General features: G+C 45.2%; 4 protein-coding genes across 8 annotated transcripts; 3 read left to right on the top strand and 1 right to left on the bottom strand.

Moving 5' to 3' along the window:
- The first annotated feature begins 8,950 nt into the window (after positions 1–8,950).
- On the top strand, positions 8,951–15,403 carry LOC113687179 (uncharacterized). Of its 3 annotated transcripts, none has more exons than XM_035961566.1 (12): positions 8,951–9,128; positions 10,422–10,597; positions 10,771–10,952; positions 11,074–11,302; positions 11,399–11,766; positions 11,874–11,930; positions 12,202–12,547; positions 12,622–12,821; positions 14,303–14,379; positions 14,468–14,569; positions 14,711–14,897; positions 14,973–15,403. In XM_035961566.1, exons 1-12 carry the CDS (start codon positions 9,100–9,102, stop codon positions 15,060–15,062), a joined length of 2,043 nt encoding a protein of 680 aa, XP_035817459.1. In that variant the 5' UTR covers positions 8,951–9,099; the 3' UTR covers positions 15,063–15,403. The 3 variants fall into 3 exon arrangements, with proteins under 3 accessions (XP_035817459.1, NP_001354420.1, XP_035817458.1); NM_001367491.2 differs by having other exon boundaries at positions 8,983–9,128; positions 10,455–10,597; positions 14,973–15,332; XM_035961565.1 differs by having other exon boundaries at positions 9,051–9,128; positions 9,834–10,597.
- A 921-nt stretch (positions 15,404–16,324) lies between these two features.
- LOC100192776 (uncharacterized) lies at positions 16,325–18,251 on the top strand. The gene is made up of 2 exons (NM_001137972.1): positions 16,325–17,253; positions 17,463–18,251. Exons 1-2 carry the CDS (start codon positions 16,379–16,381, stop codon positions 18,106–18,108), a joined length of 1,521 nt encoding a protein of 506 aa, NP_001131444.1. The 5' UTR covers positions 16,325–16,378; the 3' UTR covers positions 18,109–18,251.
- On the bottom strand, positions 18,180–20,280 carry LOC100286109 (dehydration-responsive element-binding protein 2A). 2 transcript variants are annotated; one of them, XM_020542190.3, is made up of 2 exons: positions 19,795–19,810; positions 18,180–19,452 (listed from the first exon to the last, which is right to left on the bottom strand). In XM_020542190.3, the coding sequence occupies exon 2, from the start codon at positions 19,303–19,305 to the stop codon at positions 18,535–18,537; it is 771 nt and encodes a 256-aa protein (XP_020397779.1). In that variant the 5' UTR covers positions 19,306–19,452; positions 19,795–19,810; the 3' UTR covers positions 18,180–18,534. The 2 variants fall into 2 exon arrangements, with proteins under 2 accessions (XP_020397779.1, NP_001359320.1); NM_001372391.2 differs by having other exon boundaries at positions 18,187–19,258; positions 19,795–20,280.
- LOC103634843 (annexin-like protein RJ4) lies at positions 20,117–22,564 on the top strand. Of its 2 annotated transcripts, none has more exons than XM_023300799.2 (5): positions 20,117–21,010; positions 21,175–21,320; positions 21,427–21,648; positions 21,799–22,105; positions 22,231–22,564. In XM_023300799.2, exons 1-5 carry the CDS (start codon positions 20,935–20,937, stop codon positions 22,275–22,277), a joined length of 798 nt encoding a protein of 265 aa, XP_023156567.1. In that variant the 5' UTR covers positions 20,117–20,934; the 3' UTR covers positions 22,278–22,564. The 2 variants fall into 2 exon arrangements, with proteins under 2 accessions (XP_023156567.1, XP_008655655.1); XM_008657433.2 differs by having other exon boundaries at positions 20,364–21,010; positions 21,770–22,105.
- The last annotated feature ends 1,495 nt before the right edge of the window (positions 22,565–24,059 follow it).

The raw sequence follows: 24,059 nt of genomic DNA, 5'->3' as shown, positions 1-24,059 counted from the left end.
AGGCCATTTGAGTAGAGAGGAAGAAATTGTTAATAAGGCCATGAAAAACATGGAATCATGGCTTAGGCCAATTATAAAAGTTGAAACACACTAATTAAGCTACAGCAATTGTTATAAAAGTTTGGCCAAAATAGTTGATTAAAATCCCCAAAAAGGCCATCCAAGTGGAAGCTCTCTAGGGAAAATTTGAAATTCAGATTTTTGAATTTTAGCCTTCACCTAGAACTTGAGCACGTTCACCTTGATCCCTAGCTCAAATCCTTAAGTCCCCATTGACAAAATTGTTCTAAACTAACCCCTCTGCAACGTGTGTGAAGATGGCATTGAGATTCGTGCCCTAGACACTTCAAACCCAGGATTTCCTCTCGGAGTTCAGCAGTGAGACAAACCCAACTTCATCCCTCCATATCTTTTGATCCAGTCAGCAAAACCCATAAGCCTCCACACACAAACGACAAAGGAATGTCAAGGGAAGAGATCTCTCAATGGGATCATGGCCATAATCGCAAAGATTTGGAGCCAATCCGCACTTGAACTTGACCTCTCTCTGCGCTGCCTCGTGCTCGACGCCATGCCCAGGCGCTAGAGCGCGCACTGGCGCTCGCCCGCGCACACCCCGAGTGTGTGTTAGAGCCACCCCTCGGTCGTGCTCACCCACGCCTTTAAGACCACCCCAAGACGCGCCTCACCTCACTCTGCACTCACCTTCGCTGGCCAGACACCACCCTTAGCTCCGGCGAGCTCTGCGCCACCCGCTTGAGCCACCCGAGCGTCGGCCACCGTGGCCAGCCTTTTCCAGAGACCTTGAGCCTCAACCGAGCCTTTGGACAGCTTCCCCGAGGAGTCATGAAGCTTCTTCAAGCGAGAATCGAAGCCCTGCCTCATCGGAACAGCAAGATCGTCGCCGGACTTCGGTCGCCCGCTGCTGCGCATAGACTGAGCTATCCGGTGAGCCATTCTTCAATTCCTCGCACCCATGCCTTCCCTAGCACCTAGTGAAGCTCACTGACCAGTTTAATTGAACTCTACCGCCCTCGATAGGCCGGAGCCCTCGCCGCCGATGAGCTCCCCCGCCTACGCACGTGGACCGGCCTACTCCGACCATCCCCGGAGACGATCCGCACATCGGCGTGACTGTCACGACCTCCCCTACACCCTCGCCCACTTCACCGGAGCAATCTCGCCGTCGGTAAGCCCCTCCTCCCTTTCCTCCGCCGCGGTTACTGTTTCATTAAGGGATGGACCGCGGGTTTGATTTAGAGTCACCCCAGGGGGTTTTCTGCGTAGTCAGAGACTCATGTGAATAATGTTTTAGGGGCACGGTTTAAACGACTTAGAAAGAAATAAGCCCAGGGACCCCGATGCAAAACCTATTTCCTTTAACCATTTCTGTTTATTCTTTTTAAATGAGCAGAGAACTTAGGAAATTCATAACTTGAGTATTATTTATCCAAAATTAGTCAAACCAATTTTGCTAGAATCAAAATAACATAAACTATCAGGAAAAAATAGCAAACCCATGTTTTCTGTACTAATTTTTAGAGTTTTGAATTAAATAAGAAAATTGCCTAAACCTTATTAAAATGAAGAAAAATAGAAATACTCCTGTGCTAGGCTTAAGAAAATTTGTAGAAATGCATACCCAACATACACTCTGTTTAAAAATACTGAGCACCCCAGTATATAAGCTTAACTAAAGATTGTCTATTAAAAACTATATCTGTCCAAAACTTGGGAAATTAAGAAAGGCAATAGAAATTATTGAACAGAGGATGAACATATTTTTCCTAGTATACTTAAGTAATGAGGAACCTAAGAAAAATACAGAAAACCCTAGTCCAAGTCTAATCTTGGGTTAAATAATTCATTAGGCAACAAGGAACCAAGGAAAACAATGATTAAAAACATCAGATCCATTTCAAAAATGGTAAGAAAAATTTAGTAGACTCCTAACTGCTAGGACACCACTACAAAAATAATAAACACCCCAACCCATCATAATAAGTGGGTTGAACAATTAAAACATGGATTTGGCCCATGTTCTAATAAAATGATAAGAAAGTCTAAATGTGTACAACAGGCAAAAGAATTTTTACCAAATTAATAATGAAATAGACCACCTGAGAAAAATAAAAAACCTCTTCAAAATTATAAAATGACACCCATTACCTCCTACCTCATGAAAAGGACCATATAATCCAAGAATTTCTACCCCTTTTCCCTTAAGTAAAAAGTTGCCAAATTCTAGAATGATTGCTCTTGCACAAACAAGAAGATAGAAAAATTAGAAATCTGTTGCTTGACATTTTCAAGTATAGTGGTAGTAGAAAGCACCCCTTTTGCCAAGAACTTTAGAAAATCATAGTAAAATACCTAATAAGTATTAGTAGCTAAACATTGGTACAAAGTCAAGTTATGACACCTAAATACCAGCAAAAATAAGCTTTAAGGAAAAATCCACTATAAAAGGAGAGTTGTAGTTCAAATTAAAGCACCCCCTCTGCCCCACAACTTGATAATTTTGTACAGAGAGAACCCTTCACTTTTTAAGCTCCAATTCTTGAGACAGAGAGTTATACACCAGTGAGAAGCTACTGTAATTTTACAGAATTTTTGGAAATTTATAAAACCAATTTGTAGTTCAAATCCACCTTAAAGGCATAAAAGAAAGGAAAAGAAGAGATAAATTAGAAAAATAAAGAATCTCACCTCCAATGAATTCAGCTAGGAATCTTATTAAATTTTTCACTAAAAGCATCAAGAGGAAAGTCAGTGGAACACTAAAATAATCTGGCCATTCAACCTAACCAAACTTGACCTAAAGGGCTAAGTGTACCACCAAAATTTCTAGTAGTAAGATTAAGCCTTAGCTCATTAATTTGATCTTTCACCATCAAATTTTAATTGCTAAATTGCATATCATGCCATGCATGTATCTTACTCATTGCATTCATTTGCAACCTTGCTGATGGAGAGTACGTGCTCATTCCTGAGCAAGGAGTTGTCCACGAGGAAGACCAGGAGCCAGCTCCTGAGCCTGCCATCGAAGATCTCCCGCAGCCCCAGCAATTGAAGGCAAGTCTTGGTTTTATGCATAACCAATTTATATATGCTACTTTACTACACTTAATGTTTGTAGGCTTGCGATGTGCACTTAAGTGTAGGAGTTGCTTGAAACCCTTAGTTGCATGAATTCAGGTTTCCTTTTTGAGATGGATACTAGTATGTTAGGTCGAGTAGTTGCTTTGCTAATTAGGATCTCGGTAGAAGTCGAGTGATTTTTCTAGCACTCGCGCGAGGTCAGGAATTGATTGTATTCATCTTGATAACGAGATCTATGATGGTCTATAGATTTGGATCCAGGGTGGATGCCTTGTCCATGAGACAGTTAGGAATTGACTGTATTCATCTTGATAACGGGATCTATGATGGTCTATGGATTTGGATCCAGGGTGGATGCCTTGTCCATGAGACGGGAAAAAGGAACTAAGGATTAATGTGTGGATATCTGAGTCAAGCATTTGAACGTACTAAACACATATCGGGAAATATGGTAACTGGTAAACCTAGTACCTGAGTGAAGCCGAGCATGGACTTTCCTCCTCACTTGTCCTGAGACTGGGTCTCCCATGCTAGCTATGGTGGGTACAAGTGCGGTCACTGCACGGCGGCAACCGGTGTCAGTGGAGCATTGTATGCCAAGGCAGTGAGCCCTGGCCACGAACGGGGAATCGATGGGGACGGTTGATATGTGTGGAGACGGAGTGCCCCTACATGTTGTGTGTTTATGTTTACCTTGCAAGGTTTAAAAACTCGATTCGAATCGTCTGCTTCTCACAACTAATGAGACTGCTTGACCCCTTGTACTACATTGAGTAAGAAGTGAAATGAGGTTTTACTTGAGATAACATGTTGATTGTATTAAATGATTGCTACCATGTATGCTTAGAAGGAGCAAACTTAGCTAAAAGTAAGATACTAGAATGGGAAAAGCTAAAATTGATTTTAGACTCAGCTAGTGCTTTTGGCAAACCAAACCCTCAGCCAAACAACTGCATGGTCTAGAGGTATAGGAGTAGACTCCTCACACCAGGTAAGTCTAGCTGAGTATTAGTATACTCAGCTTTGCTTGTGGCATAATTTTTGCAGGTACGCTTCAGGATATGGTTGATGGTGTGACTTGGCCTACCACCCTGCCACCGGGTTGGACGGTCGAGTGGGATGCTGCTCCTGCAGGAGAGGAGCAGGAGGAGTAGTGGGCTAGGCCTTGTCCCATTCCTCATCTTTCGACGATATCGACTATCCGCTGTAATTTATCTTATGAACTTATTTTAGTTTACTTGAAAACTCCCATTCGTGTAATAACTCCGTTACTTTAATTTGAGGTTTCCTGTTTTATCGTATTCCTCTATGACTCACCATCGAGTGGGTTAGTGGTATTTGATCCTGGATGAGTGGCTTTATCAGACTAGATCTGAGGGACTGACGGGTTATTCTGATTTAAGTGTGTCGTGACCTCTGAGGCATGACTTGGGCACTTAAGCTAGAATAATTCGGGTGGTTCTGCCACAGTCCAGTACCTTGATGACGATGACGGTCTTCTAATCGATGTCGTCATCTAAAAGGTCGTCTCGGTGCCCACCCACGATGACGATGTCATGATCCTAGCCATCTATCAACAGCTAAACCACCGCAACCAGTGGACCATGGCGTGCCCGGAGCGATCGCTCGTGGAAGTCCATGGTGCTGACCAGCATCCCTGTCATGGTCAACGTGATCATACACCAAGAGTAGCTCTACGCCAACACGTGGTACGAGATGATTGAAAGTCGCCTAGAGGGGGATGAATAGGTAGAACCTAAAATTTACAAACTTTAAACATGCACTACACTTAAGGTTAGAGTTAGAAATAAATTCGGAGTGCAGAAGATCATTCATCTTGTTATGAGTTGCTCAATCAATGCGGATAACATTGGGAACAAACTCAAATCGATATGAGCAAGGGAACTTTAGAGAGAGGAGAGGGGAGAAACAAATCGAGTGAAGATCAACATAGATGAACAAAGTGATTTGTTTCCCGAGGTTTGGTTCCAAAGAACCTAGTCCCTGTTGAGGAGGTCACAAAGGCCGGGTCTATTCCAACCCTTTCCCTCTCTCAATCGGTCACTTAGACCAGCTGAGTGTTTCTCCTTAATCATTAGGGTCACTAAGACCCCGCAAGGATCACCACACAAATAGATGTCTCTTGCTAGCTTTACAAAGCACTTAGAAGAATTAGAGTGAAAAGAAGAGAGCAATCCAAGCAACAAGAGCAACAAAAAAACACAAATAATCCTCTCTCAAGTCACTAAGCACCTGAGTTGATTCTAGAAATTGGAGAGGATTTGATCCTTTGATTGTGTCTTGGACTGTATGTCTTTGCTCTAGTATTGAATGTTAAGGTCTGAAAACTTGGATGGCTTGAATGGTGGTGGTCGGGGGTATTTATAGCCCCAACCACTATTCCAGTCGTTGTTGTCGATGGACACACCAGACAGTCCGGTGGTGCACCAGACATGGCGCTGTTCACTGTCCGGTGCATGCCACGTCGGCCGACCATTGGGGTTTGGAGCGGTTGACCGTTGAAGTCCTTTGTCCTCTTGCGGCACTAGACAGTCCGGTGCGTTCTGACTTTGCAGTTCTGACTTCTAACTCTTTCTCACGTCAGCGTAGTTGACCGTTGGTGAAGTTGACCGTTGCTCTGTTGGCTCACCGGATAGTCCGGTGCACACCGGACAGTCCGGTGAATTATAGCATAGTAGCTCCAAGAAAAACCTGAGAGCGGCCAGTTCGCGAGGTGCCTCGGCCTGGGCACTAGACAGTGTCCGGTGCGCCATTGGTTGCACCAATACTTGTTTTTGCTCCAAACTTTGTAGAGTTCCCCAACTCATTTTCTTTGTTGGTTTATGTTGAACTTTATGCACCTGAGATAAATGACAACTAGACAAACTAGTTAGTCCACATGGTTTGTGATGGACGTCAAACACCCAAATCGATTATAGGAAATGTATAAGCCCATTTCCCTTTCAATGATGTACATCTTTTTGGAGTTGTACAACCTCGGTTCTGCCTTCCTCATCCCATCCATGACCTGATGTCCTGAACACATACATGGAGCACAGCTTCCTAATGGAGTCCCCTGCGTCAAGCTGATGTAGGTGGGAATTGCCGCACCCCATGACAACTGCAGGAGGAGAAGGGTTTGTCGTGCGTGTGCCGGACAAAAGCAGGGAGACGTGGGAGGATACATAAGACATCAACGATAACATCATGCTGTGGACGCGGTGGGCGGCATGGCCCATCCATCAGGGTGTGGCCCTGGCTGAGGCCAACATAGTGTACTATGTTGTGGATCTTGAGGGGAGACATGGGTGTAGGTGTATAGTCTCGCAGGCAAGCACAAGCGCATTAAGGTTGTGGAAATGATGTCGACCGCCAACAGGTACATAGCCCCATGCTTCTGGTTTACACTAGTTGAAAGTCACCTAGAGGGAGTGAATGGGCGAAAACGAAAATTTAGTTCAAAATAATCCAAACTTGGTCTGAGATAAGTAACCTTAAGTGTTACAACAAGATGGTTAGTCTAGGGCGAATATAAGTTCAATGCTTTCAAGTTGTTACCAATAAAGATGTGCATAATGTGATCTTAGCAGCAATATGAAGAATAACCAAGTGTGAACTTAAGGAAGAAAGGTAGAAACAAATTGCAAAGACAAAGCACAAGGACACTACAATTCATTTATCGGAGTTTGGTTTCCAAATGAAACCTACATAGTCACACCCGATTTTAAGGACAAAAGTGAATGTCCACTATATATGTAATCAGATCAAGAATCGCATGCATAGCGATGTCATTCAGTGGATTATATCAAAACATGGTGTTTTATTAATAACAAATAGAGTATTTATTATAACATAGATAGTGTATAAGTACCAATGCACTACTAGACCCTCCACGCCCGACTGGTTCATCGTAGTCCTAAAACTCGTCGTAGTCCTGGAACTCTGGGGGTCTAAGACACATGTTCTCCTCTATATTGAACAAAAGGTACATAGGATAGGGGTGGAAAAGGCAAGAGTAATTACTTTCACACTCAATAGGTATCCCACTTTGGATAAAAGTGGTCTGACTATATAGTGGTCTAGCTTGAGCGGTTGCTTTTAGTTGGTCTAGTTTTATTTGTACTTGAAGAGCATTCTAATCCTTTTTGTAAAGCATTTTGTTGCATATAGGTCCGTTATAATGCAGTAACTTCAACGTTCATCGCTTCCCATGATGAATTGTCCACCAAGTCCATGGCAATTCGTCGCTGTAAAGTAATCTTTTGAAAGACCATTCATTGCATCCCACAATGAACCATCCATCACAACTTAGGGTGAAAGTTTTGAAAACACGTTCATTGCACTTCACAATGAACCATCCGCTAAGTCTCATGGCAAAAGTTTTGAAAACACATCAATTGCATCCCATAATGGACCATCCATTGCATCTCGCGGAGGACCATCCGCTGCATCTCACCGAGGGCCATCCACAACATCTCACAGTGGACATATCACCAAGTCACATTGTGAAATTTTAAGGTTTCTGAAAACCAAAACACTAATATGTGAGGACATCAAGGTTGTTCTTGATCATGAGCACGTCTCATTAACCAATTTTTGACACTTTGTAGAGGTTGTACAACTTTACCCACAAGTCGTGGTACCCACTTGCCTGGGTTTGCAAGATCTTTCACTTCTTTCTGTGAGGCATGGTAGGGTTCTCTACGAGACCTTTACAGAGGATCTCCCGTGCGTATTAGACTATGGCAGAATACCTAGGGCGATCTCCCATACTCTCTCTCTCTCCGCAATCCTCACACATAGGCCATATAGGGCATCCCATCCAAGGCCTAATAAAGAGAAAGTTGGGCCAAAAATCATTTCTCCATTTCCATCTATCATAGCTAATGGCCACATAGTTTTTCCTAATTACTTGGTCAAGACGAGAGCCATAATAGTCTTAGTAGTTGTATTATTTGTCCTGGGTGGTTGCTTGGTGAACTGATTCTTAGGGTGAGGCACTTGAGCCATATGTATATTATAATATATTGCTTCCATATGTTTAAATGAGATGTTTCAACTGACCGCAATACTAATTCATTTATACTTTATGCGGTGATGTTTCCGCTTTTTACGTATGACTGTAATCCATTATCGATTTGTTCCGTTCATTTTTGTCATCCCGCTAATCCCGTTTCCATTTGTCCTATTTTGGATCCCGTTTCCAAAAAAATGAAAAAAATGAAATCAGGAAATGAGTTATTTCGACCAATCCTAATCGTTTTCATCCCTACTCCTATTAGCATGTCATGCATTTTGAACTGGGCATAGCAACTCAAATCAAAACCGAGGGAGCCTCATCAGGTAGTCTCCAATGACTCCCCCTCTTCCTTTCCAGTGTACGACTGCTCACTCACCTGCTCCAACAATTCTCCCACTCGCTCACCCTGCTTAGGCTATGTTCGGTGGCATATGGATGGAAGGAGATTGAGAAAGATTCTATTCAATTTTTCAATTTTAACTAGAAGTGATTTAATCCTCTTTAATTTAGCCTTAACCGAACAAGCCCTTAGTGTGAGAATACCTTCTCCCTATCCGAACAGGGAAGCTCTAATCTCCCTTCGTTCACTAATCACTATGTTTATTTATGAAATTAACCAATTTCAAGCTCTAAAAAAGTGATAACAACGTGTGATATATTGTTTAAAACTTTAGGAACCGATATAAAATATTAAATAATTGAGTTATAATATATAAAGTTAATTAAACAGGGGATTTAAAGGAGGAGAAATAGAGAAGAATCTTTTATGAGAAAGTATTAAAATATCATTAAATGGTACCAATACGGGAATGGGAACCATTGGATTCAGGCATTCAGCCTCACCGCACTTGTGGCCTGGCACGTGCTGCGCGCACACCCAATTCTAGCCCACGCAAGCGGCCGATACGAGCGCCTACTACCTCTGGCGCTGCCGCGCGCTGGCGAGGCCATCGAACTAGATTCTAGCAGCATCTACGATGAACCCTGCTCCCCGGCACCCAAGCACGTAAGTGATCCGTCTCCTCTGCCTCTTCTTCACGGTCTGGGCGCGATTGGTGCTGTTTTACCCCCGTTTTGGTGGGGTTTTAGGCGGGTTTTGTGGTTGTGGTTGGGAGGTTGCGGGCACGGAGTTGGCGCTTGCGGCTTGCCTTTCTGTGGGTGCCCAGTCGGCGATGCGACGCCGTTTTGACTGGTTTCGGCCTTTCAGGGCTAGGGTTTGGGGGAGATGGGGGCTGACTGAATGCGCGAGCCTGGGATGCAACGGGTTGATGTGGTTCTGAATTTTGGACAGTTTGGGTTGGAATTTGCGGGCTTTGGAAGGCCATCTCCAACCATTCCCTTCATACTTCTTCTCCCTATCTGTACATCTTCCTAAAAGATACTCCCCCACATACAGGACATCTCCCAACGATTTGACCTCTTCCTGCGAAACATTTGCTGCTTTTCGCGTGTGCTTCCTCTGGGTCTTTTTTCTAATGCAATTCGTAAGGGTTCGGAATTTGGTGGAATATTTTTGCTATTTTTCAGAACTGCATTTGTTCTAACAGTTAATCGCTTATAATTCCGGTAATTCCAGTGTAATTCTGGTAATTACAGTGCAATTCCGGTGCACCTTGGCTCCCAAAATTGCTGCGGTTTTGGTATTTGGAGGTCTGGGGATTTGGGAGGCAAAATATTTTAACTGTTGTATTTTTTTTATATTTTTTTAAAGGTGCATATGGCAAAGCATGAGTTTGGAAATTATTTCAAGTTTTATCAAAGAATGGACTTTTGATAAGCAGTTGAGACGAGGAACAACTCTTATGAGGCGAACATAACTATGAACTAGTAACTGGGAGTCCTTGATTCTTTAAATTTTCGTTTCCCTTCTCTTGTTGGTAGATGTTCTGTACATTACTTCCCTTTTTCTCTGCTCTTTGCTTCTCCTTGGTGGCTTGGTAGTCCTAGCTGTGTTACTGGTTCCAAATATATTTTTGGACATTTATTACTCCATATTACTCTGAGTTGCTACCTATGGTGAGTTATCTTTGTAAGATTGTCTCCAGCAGTTCACCCCATATGGTCACTCAAAACACTGTTCTGCCCTGTAAGCACTGTTTTGCCCCCGTAAGCACTGTTTTGCCCCGTAGACTGCACTGTTTGCAGAGTGGAGTTTGAATATGAGGATGAGGATGGTTAAGCTGTTGGAGATAGCCTAACGAGTTTGTTTGTCCAACTTGCCCCTGCATGTGTGCTGTATGCATATTATTGTTGCCATTTTACATGTTTTTCATGATTTTCAAAAAATGGGTGCTGGAAGGAAGATTGAAACCTTTTTTACTGCAACACCAAGTGCACAGACACAAAATCAAACCAATGAAAGGTATGGAACATATCCTGTTGCTGCCCGTAATCTTCGGGAAGATGAGCTAGGAGGAGTGATTTTTGGCTGCAAACACAACACAATCGGTGAATGCCTCTCTAAACAGCTGTTTGGTTAGTAAATTCCTTTTCACCTTTTTCAACTAGCAATTCCTTTTTCACCTTATATTGCAATGCCACTACTGCAATTAAATCATCATTCCTATAAAACTATAAACTGCCGTCCTCACTTCACTTCTTAGCTTTTTGGAACATTGACTTATACTCGTCAGCATTTTGTTCAATAGGTTTGCCTTCAAGCCATTTCTCATATGTGAAGAATGTCAAACCTGGCATGCCTCTATTTCTGTTCAATTATAGCGATCGAAAAATGCATGGAATTTATGAGGCTGCAAGTGCTGGCAAGCTTAACATTGACCAATTTGCTTGGAGTGATGGTGGTAGAATAAAGACACAATTTCCTGCACAGGTATCATCAAATAAGAATCATTCCATTTATGCAGCACCGTACATTCACCCGTGTATGTATGTTTAATCTGGTCATAGGTTCGTAAGCTTACTTACTTGTGAGCGACTTATGTATTTTGAAGGTCCTCATCTCTATGAAGACTGCCTGCCTTCCAGTTCCAGAATCTCAATTCCAAAGTGTGATCAGTGGCAATTATTACAAACCTCGGCACTTCTTCTTTGAGCTAGACCATGAACAAACAAGAGCTTTGATATTTTTGTTTAAGCCTGCCCCTGTTCATGATGTTTCAAACAAATGTCATCCTTCCAAATCTATTCAATCTCCAATAGTCGAAGCATATGTCAATCCTGGTAATGTGAAGTCTGAGTCCTATATAAAGGATCTCAACCCATTTGATGTTTCTTCTGAATCTCATTGTATTGACCCTTACAATTTGGTTGATCCAGATGGTGAATATGCTAGTGAGAGTAGAACGTCAACGAGCCACCTTGACAAGGAGGCTTCTAACTGGGATGATGTTACGACCAAGGAAGGAACTGAATTTGTCAATAATGACCATCCACATATTAATCCACCACATGTTGAACAATATGGTGAAGTGGCTGTTACGCAGAAACAACAAGATATGTTTGTTTTACGACAGCATGAGGCTGAATCCTCCAAGGACACTGTGGATTCTGCTTCAAATAAATCAATGCCTCAAGAAGCACAGTTTGATGCCACTCTCCCCACAGACCCATCTAATTCCACTTCAGTGGGTGATGTATGTATTAAAGACCTGACATCACTGGGGCAATCTCGTGGAAATGCTGAGGTGCTTCTTTGACAGAAATTACTTTCAGATTACGCTCCATATTTTCAACTGTATGATTTGTAATGTTTGTTATGGCAGTCCTATCTGATATGTCTTGTTGTTTGTAGCTGCTTCACATTGTCAAAGAGTTATCCAAGAGGAACCAAGCAATGGAGAAAAAACTGGTACTGCTCTTCTTGACCGTTTAGGTGGAAGAATGAAAACTTCATTATCCATAAGAGTATAAACAGATTAGTTTACTTTTCTCATTGGCTCCGGATCTGCCTTAGCATATCTGTGGTTTCTTGGATTTTGAAGTTAGCTCAAATGTTCACTAGAATTGTGGAATTACGTATGGTATCTGTACCCTTTAGATATGCTTGATGCTGAGTTGTGTGGTATTGATGCATGATATATGTGCATCTCTCTCCTAATTGTGGTTCTTCTATCTACCAGTCTGAGTCAGATAAAGAAATACTGTTTCTGAGGGAATCAATGAAGGACACAGGAAGAAGAATTCAGGAGCTGGAATATCAGTATGAGAAACTACAATCAAACTATAACTCTTTAGTCCCACTCCTTGGTAGTCGACATGATAATATGGAAGGGCCATCAATAATCTTAATGGGTGGCTACAGGGGCAGTACTTGCCTGTCATCACTAGATTCCTTTTGCCCTACGACAGACAGAGTAGTGCCTCTGTGTTCAATGAGCTCAGCCCGTGCATATGCAGCCGCTGTTGCATTGAAGGACCATCTCTATATTTTTGGTGGTGGGAATGGCAGTTCATGGTATCACACAGGTAAAAGTTCTAACATGATCAAGTGTTTTATATAAGTTCCAAGCTGTTGACTATCTGCATTCCTTTTATTGAAGTGGAATGCTACAGGATGGGCAGTAATAAATGGATAGCATGCCCCCGTTTGAAACATGCAAAAGGAAGCCTTGCTGGAACTACATTGAATGATAAAATATTTGCTATTGGTGGTGGAGATGGGTCTGCAGTTTTCTCAGAAGTTGAAATGTTTGACCCAGCACTTGGGAGATGGATAGACAATGTGTCAATGCGGCAAAAGGTATGACCTCACAGTGTTACTTCCTATTACATTTAGGGGCCATTTGGATCCGTTCATTTTGGAGGAATTAGAATCTACATAATGGAATAGGCTATTTAGTTTGGAATTTAACATTCCACCACTTTCCGAAGTTCAAATATAAGACTATCTCAAATTCATAGAGTGGAGGGATGAAAATTAATTTTATGTATCAGCTATGCTTCTACTCTGCTATTTATAACACGCTCTTTGCCTCGCTCTCCTGTAGTAGAAACATAGCACATAAATATCTCTCCTATATGGCCAATAGTGATACAAAAATATATTCCTTATAAAATCATATTAGCTTAATTGCTCTGCACCTAAATTATAATTATTAGAATGGAATTCAATTCCAAGGATTCAAACAGGGCCTTAGTTTGTTTGATATAGAGTAGAATGTTCTAAACTACTCACTCTGTTCCAAATAGTAAGTCATTCTAGCTTTGTGCTAGGTCACACTTGTCCAACTTTGACCAAGTTTATAGAAAAATATATTAACATCTACAATATCATACAAATACACTATCAAAATATATGTTATGCTGTACCTTATAAATCTAGTTTATGTTGATGTTTGTGCATTTTTCTACGAACTTGGTGAAAACTACATAAGCTTGACTCAGGACAAAGCTAGAATGACTTACAATTTCGAATGAAGGGAGATGTAATATCGATGCCTTCCCCACCAATCTATTCTGTATTCTCGTGTTATGGTTAACAAAGTTCAAGATCCATATAATGACGGAGAATTTTTTTGAAATCTATAGATAAAGGTTCCAGATCACAATATTATTTTATTATTGTTTGTTTGTCATTAATTGACAAGGCAGTGTTCATTCTTATAGTAAGATCAGTAATTATCGACTGCTTTAGAATATGGATATCTGTTTAAGCATTGGGATGGTGAGTGTGTATATTATATGGAACTAGTTCTGCATATCTCTAATGTAATGTAGATTTTTTGAACTAATAACATATACCGTACTTATTTTTCACAAATACTTTTCCAGTTTGTACCAAACTACTACATCCATTCACAAATAAGTGACGATCTGGGCATTGACATGGTCTGCAAAACACAACTGACTAGTACTTTTTGTTATGAAATATCTATGCACTTTTATGAGACTACATTTTGATATAAATCTACTGTTACCATTCTCAAATATGCAAACTGAACATTTAAAAAGTAAAATGCAGCAAAAGCTCGAAATGGTTGATTTAAGACAACCCCAAAACATTACTTATATATGGCTGGAAGGGAATATGCATCAAATTGCAATGCATGAGAGCATTTGCTGGAGAGAATTGGGTGGTATTTCATGTGATCTTGTCTCTGTAGGATAAGGATCATCTGCATGTGTCCATGACTTGATTGTTTTGTGTTATCTAGCTTACCCACGATGGTTTAGGGTTTAGAACTCAATTCTTGATTTTGTTTGTTATATATGCTGTTCCAGAGATTTGCTGCTGCTGCTGCCGTATTAAGTGGCACACTCTATGTAACTGGTGGTTATGATGGCAACACGTACTTACAGTATGATCCTTGACCATTCTTTCCATAGTATGATTGTGATTCAGATGTCTTTTGACTCTCCTACTGACAAAATGACGGTAATACACAGATCAGCAGAAAGATATGACCCAAGGGAAGGTTTCTGGACTCTGCTACCAAGTATGAGTGCAAGAAGAGGATCCCACTCCGTAGCTGTCATGGGGGAATCCTTGTGAGTCCTGGGACTCTTTTCTCTCCATCCTGTGACCTCCTTGCAACCCAAACCCAAGAGTTGCATAATCTGCCTCATTTTTTGTTTATAGGAAATCTGCCTCGTTGTTGTGTACACTGAGCTGGGTAGCTTATGTTTCAGATTCGCTGTGGGAGGGTACGATGGAAACAGCAATATTTCCACCGTAGAAATCTTTGATCCGCGTGCCAATTCATGGAGGATAGGCCGTTCATGCAGCATTGCAAGAGGATACGGATGCGCGGTGACGATGGACGGCAATCTGTACTTCATTGGTGGGGTCAACGATGCTGGAGAAACTCTCGGGACTGTAAGTCTGCACGATCTATTTTCCCTGGACTTGTTTGAGAAGTCTTGATGAATTTCTACTGCTGCTGTTTTGCAGGTGGAGGTCTACAATGAGAGGCAAGGCTGGTCGATCTCTGGCTGCAAATCCGTAGGGAAGAGGGCCTTTGCCTGCGCTATCACCGTTTGACATGATCGCGGATCTCATACCCTACCTTTTTTTTTTTTTTTTTTTTTTTGCAACCAGCAGTCACTCATGGTTCGCAGCCTTTGCCCTCCTGCTGGTCCTACTCCTACCACGTTGGTCCGAGTATACCTGGGTTGAGAGAAATTTTGCTGCCTCCCCCCCCCCCTACTTATACTACTTCCGTCCGTGAACAAATCAACTTCTAGAGGTGAATTGAGCCAAACTTTTGCAAACGTTAGAAATGTTGAACTTAAGGTAACTATAAAAGTTAATTTATTTGGGGGATGGAGAGAGTATTAGACAAAGCCACCAAATGTTCTGGTGGTGCATTTGGGAATTGACAATCACAGAGCACCACCAAATGGCTAAGGGCCACAGTAGCATGTTCTGCTGTGTAATGTCCAGGCAGTCTGCTGCTGTTTGCGCTTTTGAGAAACTAGACATGGTGTCATGGTAGGTGATGAGACGTAGGAAGATGGGGACCAATTGCTGAATGCTGCCGATAGCTCAAATTGGCAGCCGGTTCATAATCGTCGCTGCAAGGGAATCGCTCTGATCGCTTTTGTGCGAGCGGTTGGTGGAATCTGGACTCTGGGGCAATGCAATGTGTTTGGTGAACCGAGTGCAACGCTGCTAAGCAAGGAATACGAACCTAACTCGAGGGATTTGGTCTGCCAAACCATCGGAGCAAAGATGCGCGCGACTGTGGGCCTGTTCAGTTCAGTCAGCCAAAGACGTCTGATTGCCTTGCGCGTTATATCCGGATGAGGGCTGGTTATCTTAGCACAGACAAGACAAACAAAAAAGGAATTTTTCCGATTACCAATCGACAGGTTCCCGTACAAGGCTGAGCATCCGTTCATCGTCCAGAACGGCAGAATCTAAAAATCATCAGTGGACACCATCAGACGTGCAAACCAGCACACCTCCGTGTTGTTGTTCCTCAGTGAAAGCAATCATCCTGGAATTCTTCAGTTTTCTTCGCTACAGCATAAGATGCCAACTTCAGCACCGGTTTACCTTTGGCTCAGCACGGAAATATAAAAGCTACCGAGGGAGATTCCTCAAGTTCCAATTGACAACAGGAATTCTTCAACTCAGACACACCCATCTTCAAACAGAGAATCCGTTTTACCTGAAAACTTTGACGGGCCTTATTGGACATCAATCATCGTCGACCAGAATTCCCCCAAAACACTGCCTTCCTTCCTCTCCTCTATAAAACCAACCCACCAGCTCAAAGTTTCAAGCACCAGAGCAAACTACCAGCTTAAGTTTCCAGCACCAGAGCAAGCTAAGTTTCCAGCACCATAGCAACGATGACATCCAACTTCACGCCCAATGTCTGGGCTTGGATCGCCAGCCTGCCCCCATTCACCCAGTGGCGCACCAACACCATGTCCCTTTGCATCTGCGCCACGCCATCATCATCATCTTCGTCGTCACAGCCACAGCCATCGATAAACCTCTCGGTTACGAAAACTACTTCCATCGCACAGCCTCCTTATGTTATCTTCTCCGTCTTCGCAAACTACAGCATGCCAGTTTCGCTGTGGAAGTCACAGCCAGTCCACCTGAAAACAAAGACGCAGCAAACTCTAGACGAACAGGATATCATACACATCTTCGTCAACATCGTCAACTCCGTGCTGAAGTACTGTCCAGACAAGAACTCGTCGTTTCGGTTCCCTGGGGCACAGCCTCGTGGCAACTTCAGCGACGTGTTCAACATAGCTTTCTTGTCCCTGGCCTTCCTGCTGTGCATCTTCGAGGTCCCTCGCGACCTCCGTCCAGGATGCTTGGGTTCACTAGGAGCCCAGCTCACTGGTTCGAGGTGCAGAGATGCCGCAAAGAGCCTTGTGAGGATGCTCGGTGCAAACCTCGAGGACCAGTGGATGCAGACGATGAACCTCGCAGTAACCAACTGGATAGTCGAGCTGAGATCCTCGAGCCGCTCGTCCGGCCCGCCGTCGCCGCTCTTCTCATACGCCGTCTCAGCAAGCGGGCTCTGGAAGGTGCAGCTGTACTGCCCGGTCATAGCCATGGGTATGGAGGAAGCTGCAGAGACACCACAGGATGAGCGTCTCCTCTTCTCACTCATTTATCAACAAGTCGAGTGTGTCATTCAGCTGGCCTATAGAACGACAAGAAGGGATAACTGGATCGATGTCGAGGTGAAGGTGGACAACGTAAGGTCAGTTGTTTTAACATGTAAGAATCAGTTGTTTCTATAACATGAACTGGATTCAGGTTTATATTCTCTTTCCTAGAAATTCATACTATGATTAACTATATAAATCAACTTTATTGAAAAAAACATTTGTCCATATACATGGACTATCTAATAATAAAACAACATAAAAGGGGGGGAAAAAAACCACTCACTTTTGGCAGCTATCACAGGTGTGATGTGGACTCTTTGGTCTCCGAGACCCTTATGGCGGAGCGTGGATATGGCTCCGAAGAGAAGCACTTCCCATCTCGTGTGATGCTGCAAATCACACCTACGCAACAATCTGATGTGCTCTCTGTTTCTGTCGGCAAGTCCAACGACAACCCCACACACGAATTCGGCATCGAGAAGGGCTTTGAGGGTTCATTTGAACCCCCAAACGCATTTGGCCTGAAGGCGTCAGTAACTGAAAGCCTTACACTAGCCATGAAGCCCTGGAAATTCGAGCAGTCTGTGCATGGGAACACTGCAACCTTGAACTGGTTTCTTCATGACGGTGTCAATGGGAGGGAGGTTTATTCCTCGAAACCTTCAAAGATTTCTCTGCTCCAACCGAAGGCCTGGTTCCGTGACAGGTACTCAAATGCGTACCGCCCCTTCACAAAGCAGGGCGGTGTCATTTTCGCACGTGACGAGTATGGAGACAGTGTCTGGTGGAAGGTATGTGGTGCAGCGTTAGGACAGACTATGAACTGGCAAATCCGAGGCTGGATTTGGCTAACCTACTGGCCTAACAAACAACGGACCTTCCACAACGAAACGAGATGGCTTGAATTTAGAGAATGCCTGCAGCTCCCCCTTACCAAGTTTTCATAAACCACTTGTACTCTGAAATGAATGGCTGTATAGCAGTGTAGAACCATAGACATCGAAAAAATCCATGCATATTTGGGGGGCACAAAAAAGAGTATGATACTCTATTGTAACTGAATGTACTGTTACATCGAAATGACTTCCTCATATGCCTGCCTTGCGATTTAATGCAATCCTAAAAATTTATTCCTTTTTCTTGAGCTAATTTAGAGTTCACCCCACCCGAACAAATGTGCAATATTAACAGCCAAGAGAGCTCATTAAACACGAACTCATCCCTACTATAGTACAGGAACTCAACACAAAGGACAACTTGTTGTACCGGTTGGCTCATAGTATAAAGCTATGTCTCATCAGCATCATCTAGAATGAAGCTATTCCTACTACTCCCCCCCCCCCCCCCCCCCCCCCCCCCAATGACCGTGCTTTCTAATATGCAAAAAGGCTAAACCCATCATCTCCATCAAGGTATTCTTCATGTGCCTCAAATTTTTTATCAGCGTTCAATTCTACAATTATCATCTCAACGACGTCTTCCACGTTGAAGTAATCATAACTTACGTCCCCTTCCTTGTGTAGCACAGTCTCCTCCGCGGACTGAATGACGCAGGTGACCTTGACGCTTCCCAAGTCACCATTCTTCGCTTCCGTCTTCACCTCATGTACCACCTCCTCAGTCTCCACGGATTCCACCTCAGTCTCCACTTTCTCATCAGACCGTTGTTGCAACGCGGCAGCCGGCACACTAGACGCCAGCAGCGAAAGCGCCGACGTGCAGCCAGAGTTGGCATCAGCAGAGCTCTCCGAGAAGTTGACGCGTGCCTTGGGGCCGTACATCGCCTTCGCCGCCTCGTCGTATGCATGGGCGGCCTCCACGGCGGTAGGGAAGGAGCCCAGCCATAGCCGCCGGCCACGGTTGGGCTCGCGGATCTCCGCCACCCACTTGCCCCATGTCCGCTGCCTCACGCCGCGGTACACGCAGTTGACGTTCTCAGGCCCTCCTTTGCCCATCATGCACCCTTTCTTGGAACCCTTGGCCGGCGCCTTCCTGGAGCCGCTCTCGTCCTGGAGCCTCTGGTTCTGCTCTTTCCACCACCTGATCGTCTCGGCAATGGAGTCGGGGCCAGTGCTCTTCCTCCGCATCCTCTTCTTCCTGACCCAACAGGGCAATTCATCGTCATAAGATATATACAAGGTCATATATCTAATCCGCCTCAAGGAAAGAGTTAAAAACGAGCCCTGCTGATTTCTCCAAGGCAATTCCAGTATGAAATAATTTTGAGCCGTCTCGCCCAATTCAGCCCGAGAAGTTTATCTTACAAAATTCTCCACCGAGAAAGCTTGAAGCTAACAATAAAAAAAAAAGAACTGTATTTGGAAACGAAGATCGGATGAAGAAATAGTGTCGTGAACAAAATTCTCCTAGCCGTGGAAGACTTGTCCTAACGAATCAGCCGCCAAACGAGCACAGCAGCGAGAAGGAGAAGCTCCAGGTCAGCAGCAGGAGACTCGTCAACGCTACCCAAACGCAACGCAACCCAACCCAGCCCACCAGACAGAAGCGCATCGGCAGGCACGCAGGCGCACAGCCGCCGCAATGCTCGACGAGCACCGAGCACGAGCAAGGACGGACCGCGAGCCGGCGGCGCTCGCGATGGGAGAACCGGAGGACAGGACAGGACAACTCACCTGACAAGGGCCCCGGAGGCGTCGCCTTGCGGTCCCTGGCCGGCGTCTCCCAGCTCCTCCATGGGCGGAAGAGCGAGAGATCTCCCCGCTCCTCCTCCTCCTCCTCCTCCGTCCAGTCAGTCCTCCCTAGATTTCGTCTCTCCCGCCCGCCTGCCGCCTGCCGCCTGCCGGGGGCCGGTGGCGGTGGTATCCTAGTTGTTTCTCCTTCTGGGCAGGGCAGCAGCAGCAGCCAGATCTTCTACGGCCCCCCCTCCCTGGATCTCTCTCTCCCTCCCCCGCCGCGTAAAACGCTGCAGGTGTCGGTGTCCCAGTGTGTCCCACACACGCAGACGCAGACTGACTCCCCCTCTCCCACCTCTGACGCTGCCGCCGCTTGGCTGCCTGCGCTGCGCTGCGTCCGCTCCGGTTTTGACGTGGGCGCGCCACCGCGGTGCCGGTGCGGCTAATCTGGCAGGCGCAGGCCGGGCGCGGGTCAAACACCCCGCGCCCGCAAGCGTTTACACGCCAAGGCGGTGTACAGCAGCATCCTAGTAGTCAGTCAGAGACCAGACGTGGTCTCGGGAAGGCGGTGCGTGGTGAGGCCGTCACGCGGGACAGGTGGGAGGACGGCAGCAGGCGGCTGCCCGGCCAACGTCAGGCGCGGGTGTGCCGCTCAAAGGTGTCGTGCGCGCTGGGCTGTCTCCTTAACCTACCACACGGGCGGGTCCACGGCGCTGCCGGTTGCTGGGCCTCGTCGTTCGTTCCTCCTCCCTTCGTGAAGCCCATCAGGTTCCGTACGGCCCAGAAAGACCGGCCGCATACTGAGCGTAAAAGATTCAGAAAAAAATATATTTACTACTCCTACTTCGGTTCGGAATATTAGTGCATTTGTTCAAATGAGGCATTAAAAAAAATCGAAAACCACATGCATCACACTGTGAAACTCCCCGTAGTTAAAGCTAAAACTAACTGGGGAAAAAATAACGGAGTAACGCTGAATCGCGATTGACATGCGGTTTCTTCAAGGTTTCGTTCGATTAATAAATGCCCGGTAGCAAACGCTAAGATACAGTCTTATCCATAAATACCAAGGGGGGGAATGCGGCGATTGACAATAAACCAGTCTGGAGAACAAGGAAAGAAGAAGAAGAAGAGAAGAAAATGGCAACGATTACCCTTCCTCGAGTTGTCCCTTCCCCCGCCGAAGACGCCGCGGCTCTCCTCAAGGCTTTCCAAGGTTGCTCCTGATCTAGCTTTCTGGCTCTAGCGTAAAAAAAATGCTCAAATATTTGCCTCATATTTCATTCCAGTCGAAAAAAGGTAGGTGTTTGTTAAATTTGAATGGATATTCTAATTTTGCTGAGATGAGTATTTGTGGTCCATTCAACAACAAAAAAAAAGGATGGGGCACCGACGAGCAGGCGGTGATCTCCATCTTGGCCCACCGCGACGCCACTCAGAGGAAGCAGATCGCGCTGGAGTACGAGCACGAGTACAGCGAGAGCCTAATCCAGCGCCTGCAGTCGGAGCTCACCGGCGACCTCGAGGTGCCCTCCGATCCGATCCTCCTCCTGCTGAGCTCGTTTTTGCCACCGTCTAATCTGCTCGCACTGGCTATCGCTATACACGGTCGTCGTCCTCCTCGTCCTGCAGAGAGCGGTGTACCACTGGATGCTCGGCCCCGCCGAGAGGCAGGCTGCGATGGCGCACGCCGCGACGGAGTGCGTCCAGGAGCGGTACGCGGTGGTCGTGGAGATCGCGTGCGCCACCAACTCGTCCGCGGAGCTCGTGTCCGTCAAGCAAGCCTACCACGTCCTGTACCGCCGCTCCCTGGAGGAAGACGTCGCCGCTCGTGCCACGGGCAACCTTCGCAGCGTACGTACACACGCACACCTGCATGCACTCCACTCCATTTGCACTGTTCAGTGTGGTAGGTTAGGTTGACAGCTTGGCGTGTGCATGCATATCATATGCATCGTCCACTCCGGCCCTTCAGCTTCTGCTGGCGCTGGTGAGCACGTACAGGTACGACGGCGACGACAACGTGGACGCGGAGCTAGCGCGGTCGGAGGCGAAGATCGTGCACGAGGCCGTGAGGAACAGCGCGGGCGCGGCGGGGGGCCGCCACGACCACGAGGAGCTCATCAGGGTCCTGGGCACCCGGAGCAAGGCCCAGCTCAGGGCCACGTTCAGCTGCTTCAAGGACCAGGACGAGCACCGCCGCAGCGTCACCAAGGCGCTGCCGCGCGGGGCCGACGATCCCACGGGCTACCTCCGCGCGCTGCGGGCGGCGGTGAGGTGCGTCGCGGATCCGACCAAGTACTTCGCCAAGGTTAGTTAGAGAGGTGGTCGGTCGATATATATATGATCGATGTTCATCGCCGTCTCGTCGTCGATTATTGCCACTGTATTTTCTGGATATATAATTCGATCTGAGATTGACGACTAATCAAGCAGGTGCTGAGGAACGCGACGCGCGAGGCAGCAGGGACCGACGAGGATAGCCTGACCCGGGTGGTGGTGCTGCACGCGGAGAAGGATGACATGGGGGCCATCTGCGGTGCGTTCCAGAAGAGGGCTTCGTGTACCTTGCAGCAGGCTATCGCCAAGGAAACCTCGGGTGACTACAGCAGCTTCCTGCTGGCTCTCCTTGGAAGCTAAACAAACAATACAATATAATCCCTTCGAGTTTGATTAAGCAGCGTACGTACGAGTGGTTGTAATAAGCTTAGTAACTATGCACTTTGGTGCTAGCTATCGAAGTTATAAATAAAAGTGAGGTGTTTGGTAACATCCAACCAGTGCTATCTCTAGCAACAGAGATGTTAAAGGAAAGGCTGATTTTGAATATAGAAATTAAAGTTTTCATTTAGTAAGCATCAATCCTTACTTGCCATGCTTTATGCATTAGCAAATATTGTTTAAAATGCTAGACCTGCGTTCTTAGACATCTTCCTTAAAGCATCTCCAACAAGGCGTCTTAAAATAGTGTAGTCCAAACATTTAAAGTACTACATTATTGAAAGTGTTTATGGCACTAAAACCAAATTCAGCTCTAATAATAGCTAAGCCCTAAATTATGTGTTTTAGGAAATAAATTAAATTATTGCCAAAGAAAAGTTTGAGGATAATATAGAAAATAAGGATAATGCACTAATCTGGGTTATAGTATATTTGTGTCACTTAAAAAGTTATAAAAATAGAACAAAAGCGTTTTTATAAGTTGAGCTTTATATTTCAAGATAGGACACTGATCTAAAACATTGTTGGAGATGCTCTTAGTTTAGACGAATTCAATAATCTTCCTTGGTTGATCGATTACCTACAAAAGAACTAAGATGTTGCTAGGCTCAGTAGCTCTAAATCTAAATCTTATGCTCCTTCAATACAATCTAGCTTGTAAACTTAAACTATAAGTTTTATAGATTAGTTGCCTCTCAAACACCCGCAAGAAGTAGAAAGTGGGCTGATCGCTTGTTTCATTTCATATAAGTAACAAGCGATCAGCTACTACAAAATTCAAATCATCCGCTGGGCTCACTTCCATTCTTAACAATATTACCTGGCTTGTTTTTCTTAAGTTACTATTGAAAACCCCCCAAACCCTAATTAGAGTTAGGCTACTATATTAATAGCAGAAAAGTATGTGGACTGGACCTAGACCCATTACAGTTGTATAACACACACATCCAAAGAGGAAAGACTTTGATTGACTAGTAGGAATCAATGATTTCAAGTCGCCTGGTCGAACACTGGTCGCGATTAGGCGACGACCAGAACGATTAGTCGACCCCTAGTCGGTCATAGTCGGTCCCTGGTCGTCCTAGACCTTTTAGACTGGTAGTTATACTTCTATAGGTATAAACAACAGGATATACAAAATAACAGGCAGAGGTACAAGTCACTAATCAGCAGTCGGCTTAGGATTAGAGCAGCAACAACCATTAGTGTTTGATCATTGGTGGGAGACACAGACAGAACAGAACTAGAACAGAACTACAGAGATGGGGGAGAGGGAGCAGGGGGGACCTTGAGATGACAAGCTCATCTCGTCACTGGTGCTGGAGACACTGGTGATCTGGAGTAGTCGTCGCCCACCGTTGATCTGGACTCTAGAGTTCTGAACTGGAGCTATGGAGCAGGCAGAGGGGCACATGTGACTGGAGCAGGCGAGCAGCTGTCGGTGATCGGGAGTTCGGGCAGAGGGGATCACTAGTGCTGGAGAGTGGAGAGGCCGGTGATCTGGACCTCTGGAACAACCGCCCAGCAGAGGGATACATGCAGGG

The sequence above is a fragment of the Zea mays genome, chromosome 8 (genome assembly GCF_902167145.1).
Source record: "Zea mays cultivar B73 chromosome 8, Zm-B73-REFERENCE-NAM-5.0, whole genome shotgun sequence".
NCBI lineage: Eukaryota > Viridiplantae > Streptophyta > Magnoliopsida > Poales > Poaceae > Zea > Zea mays.
Note: the sequence above shows the minus strand (reverse complement) of the source record. Positions and strands in the feature narration are given on the sequence as shown.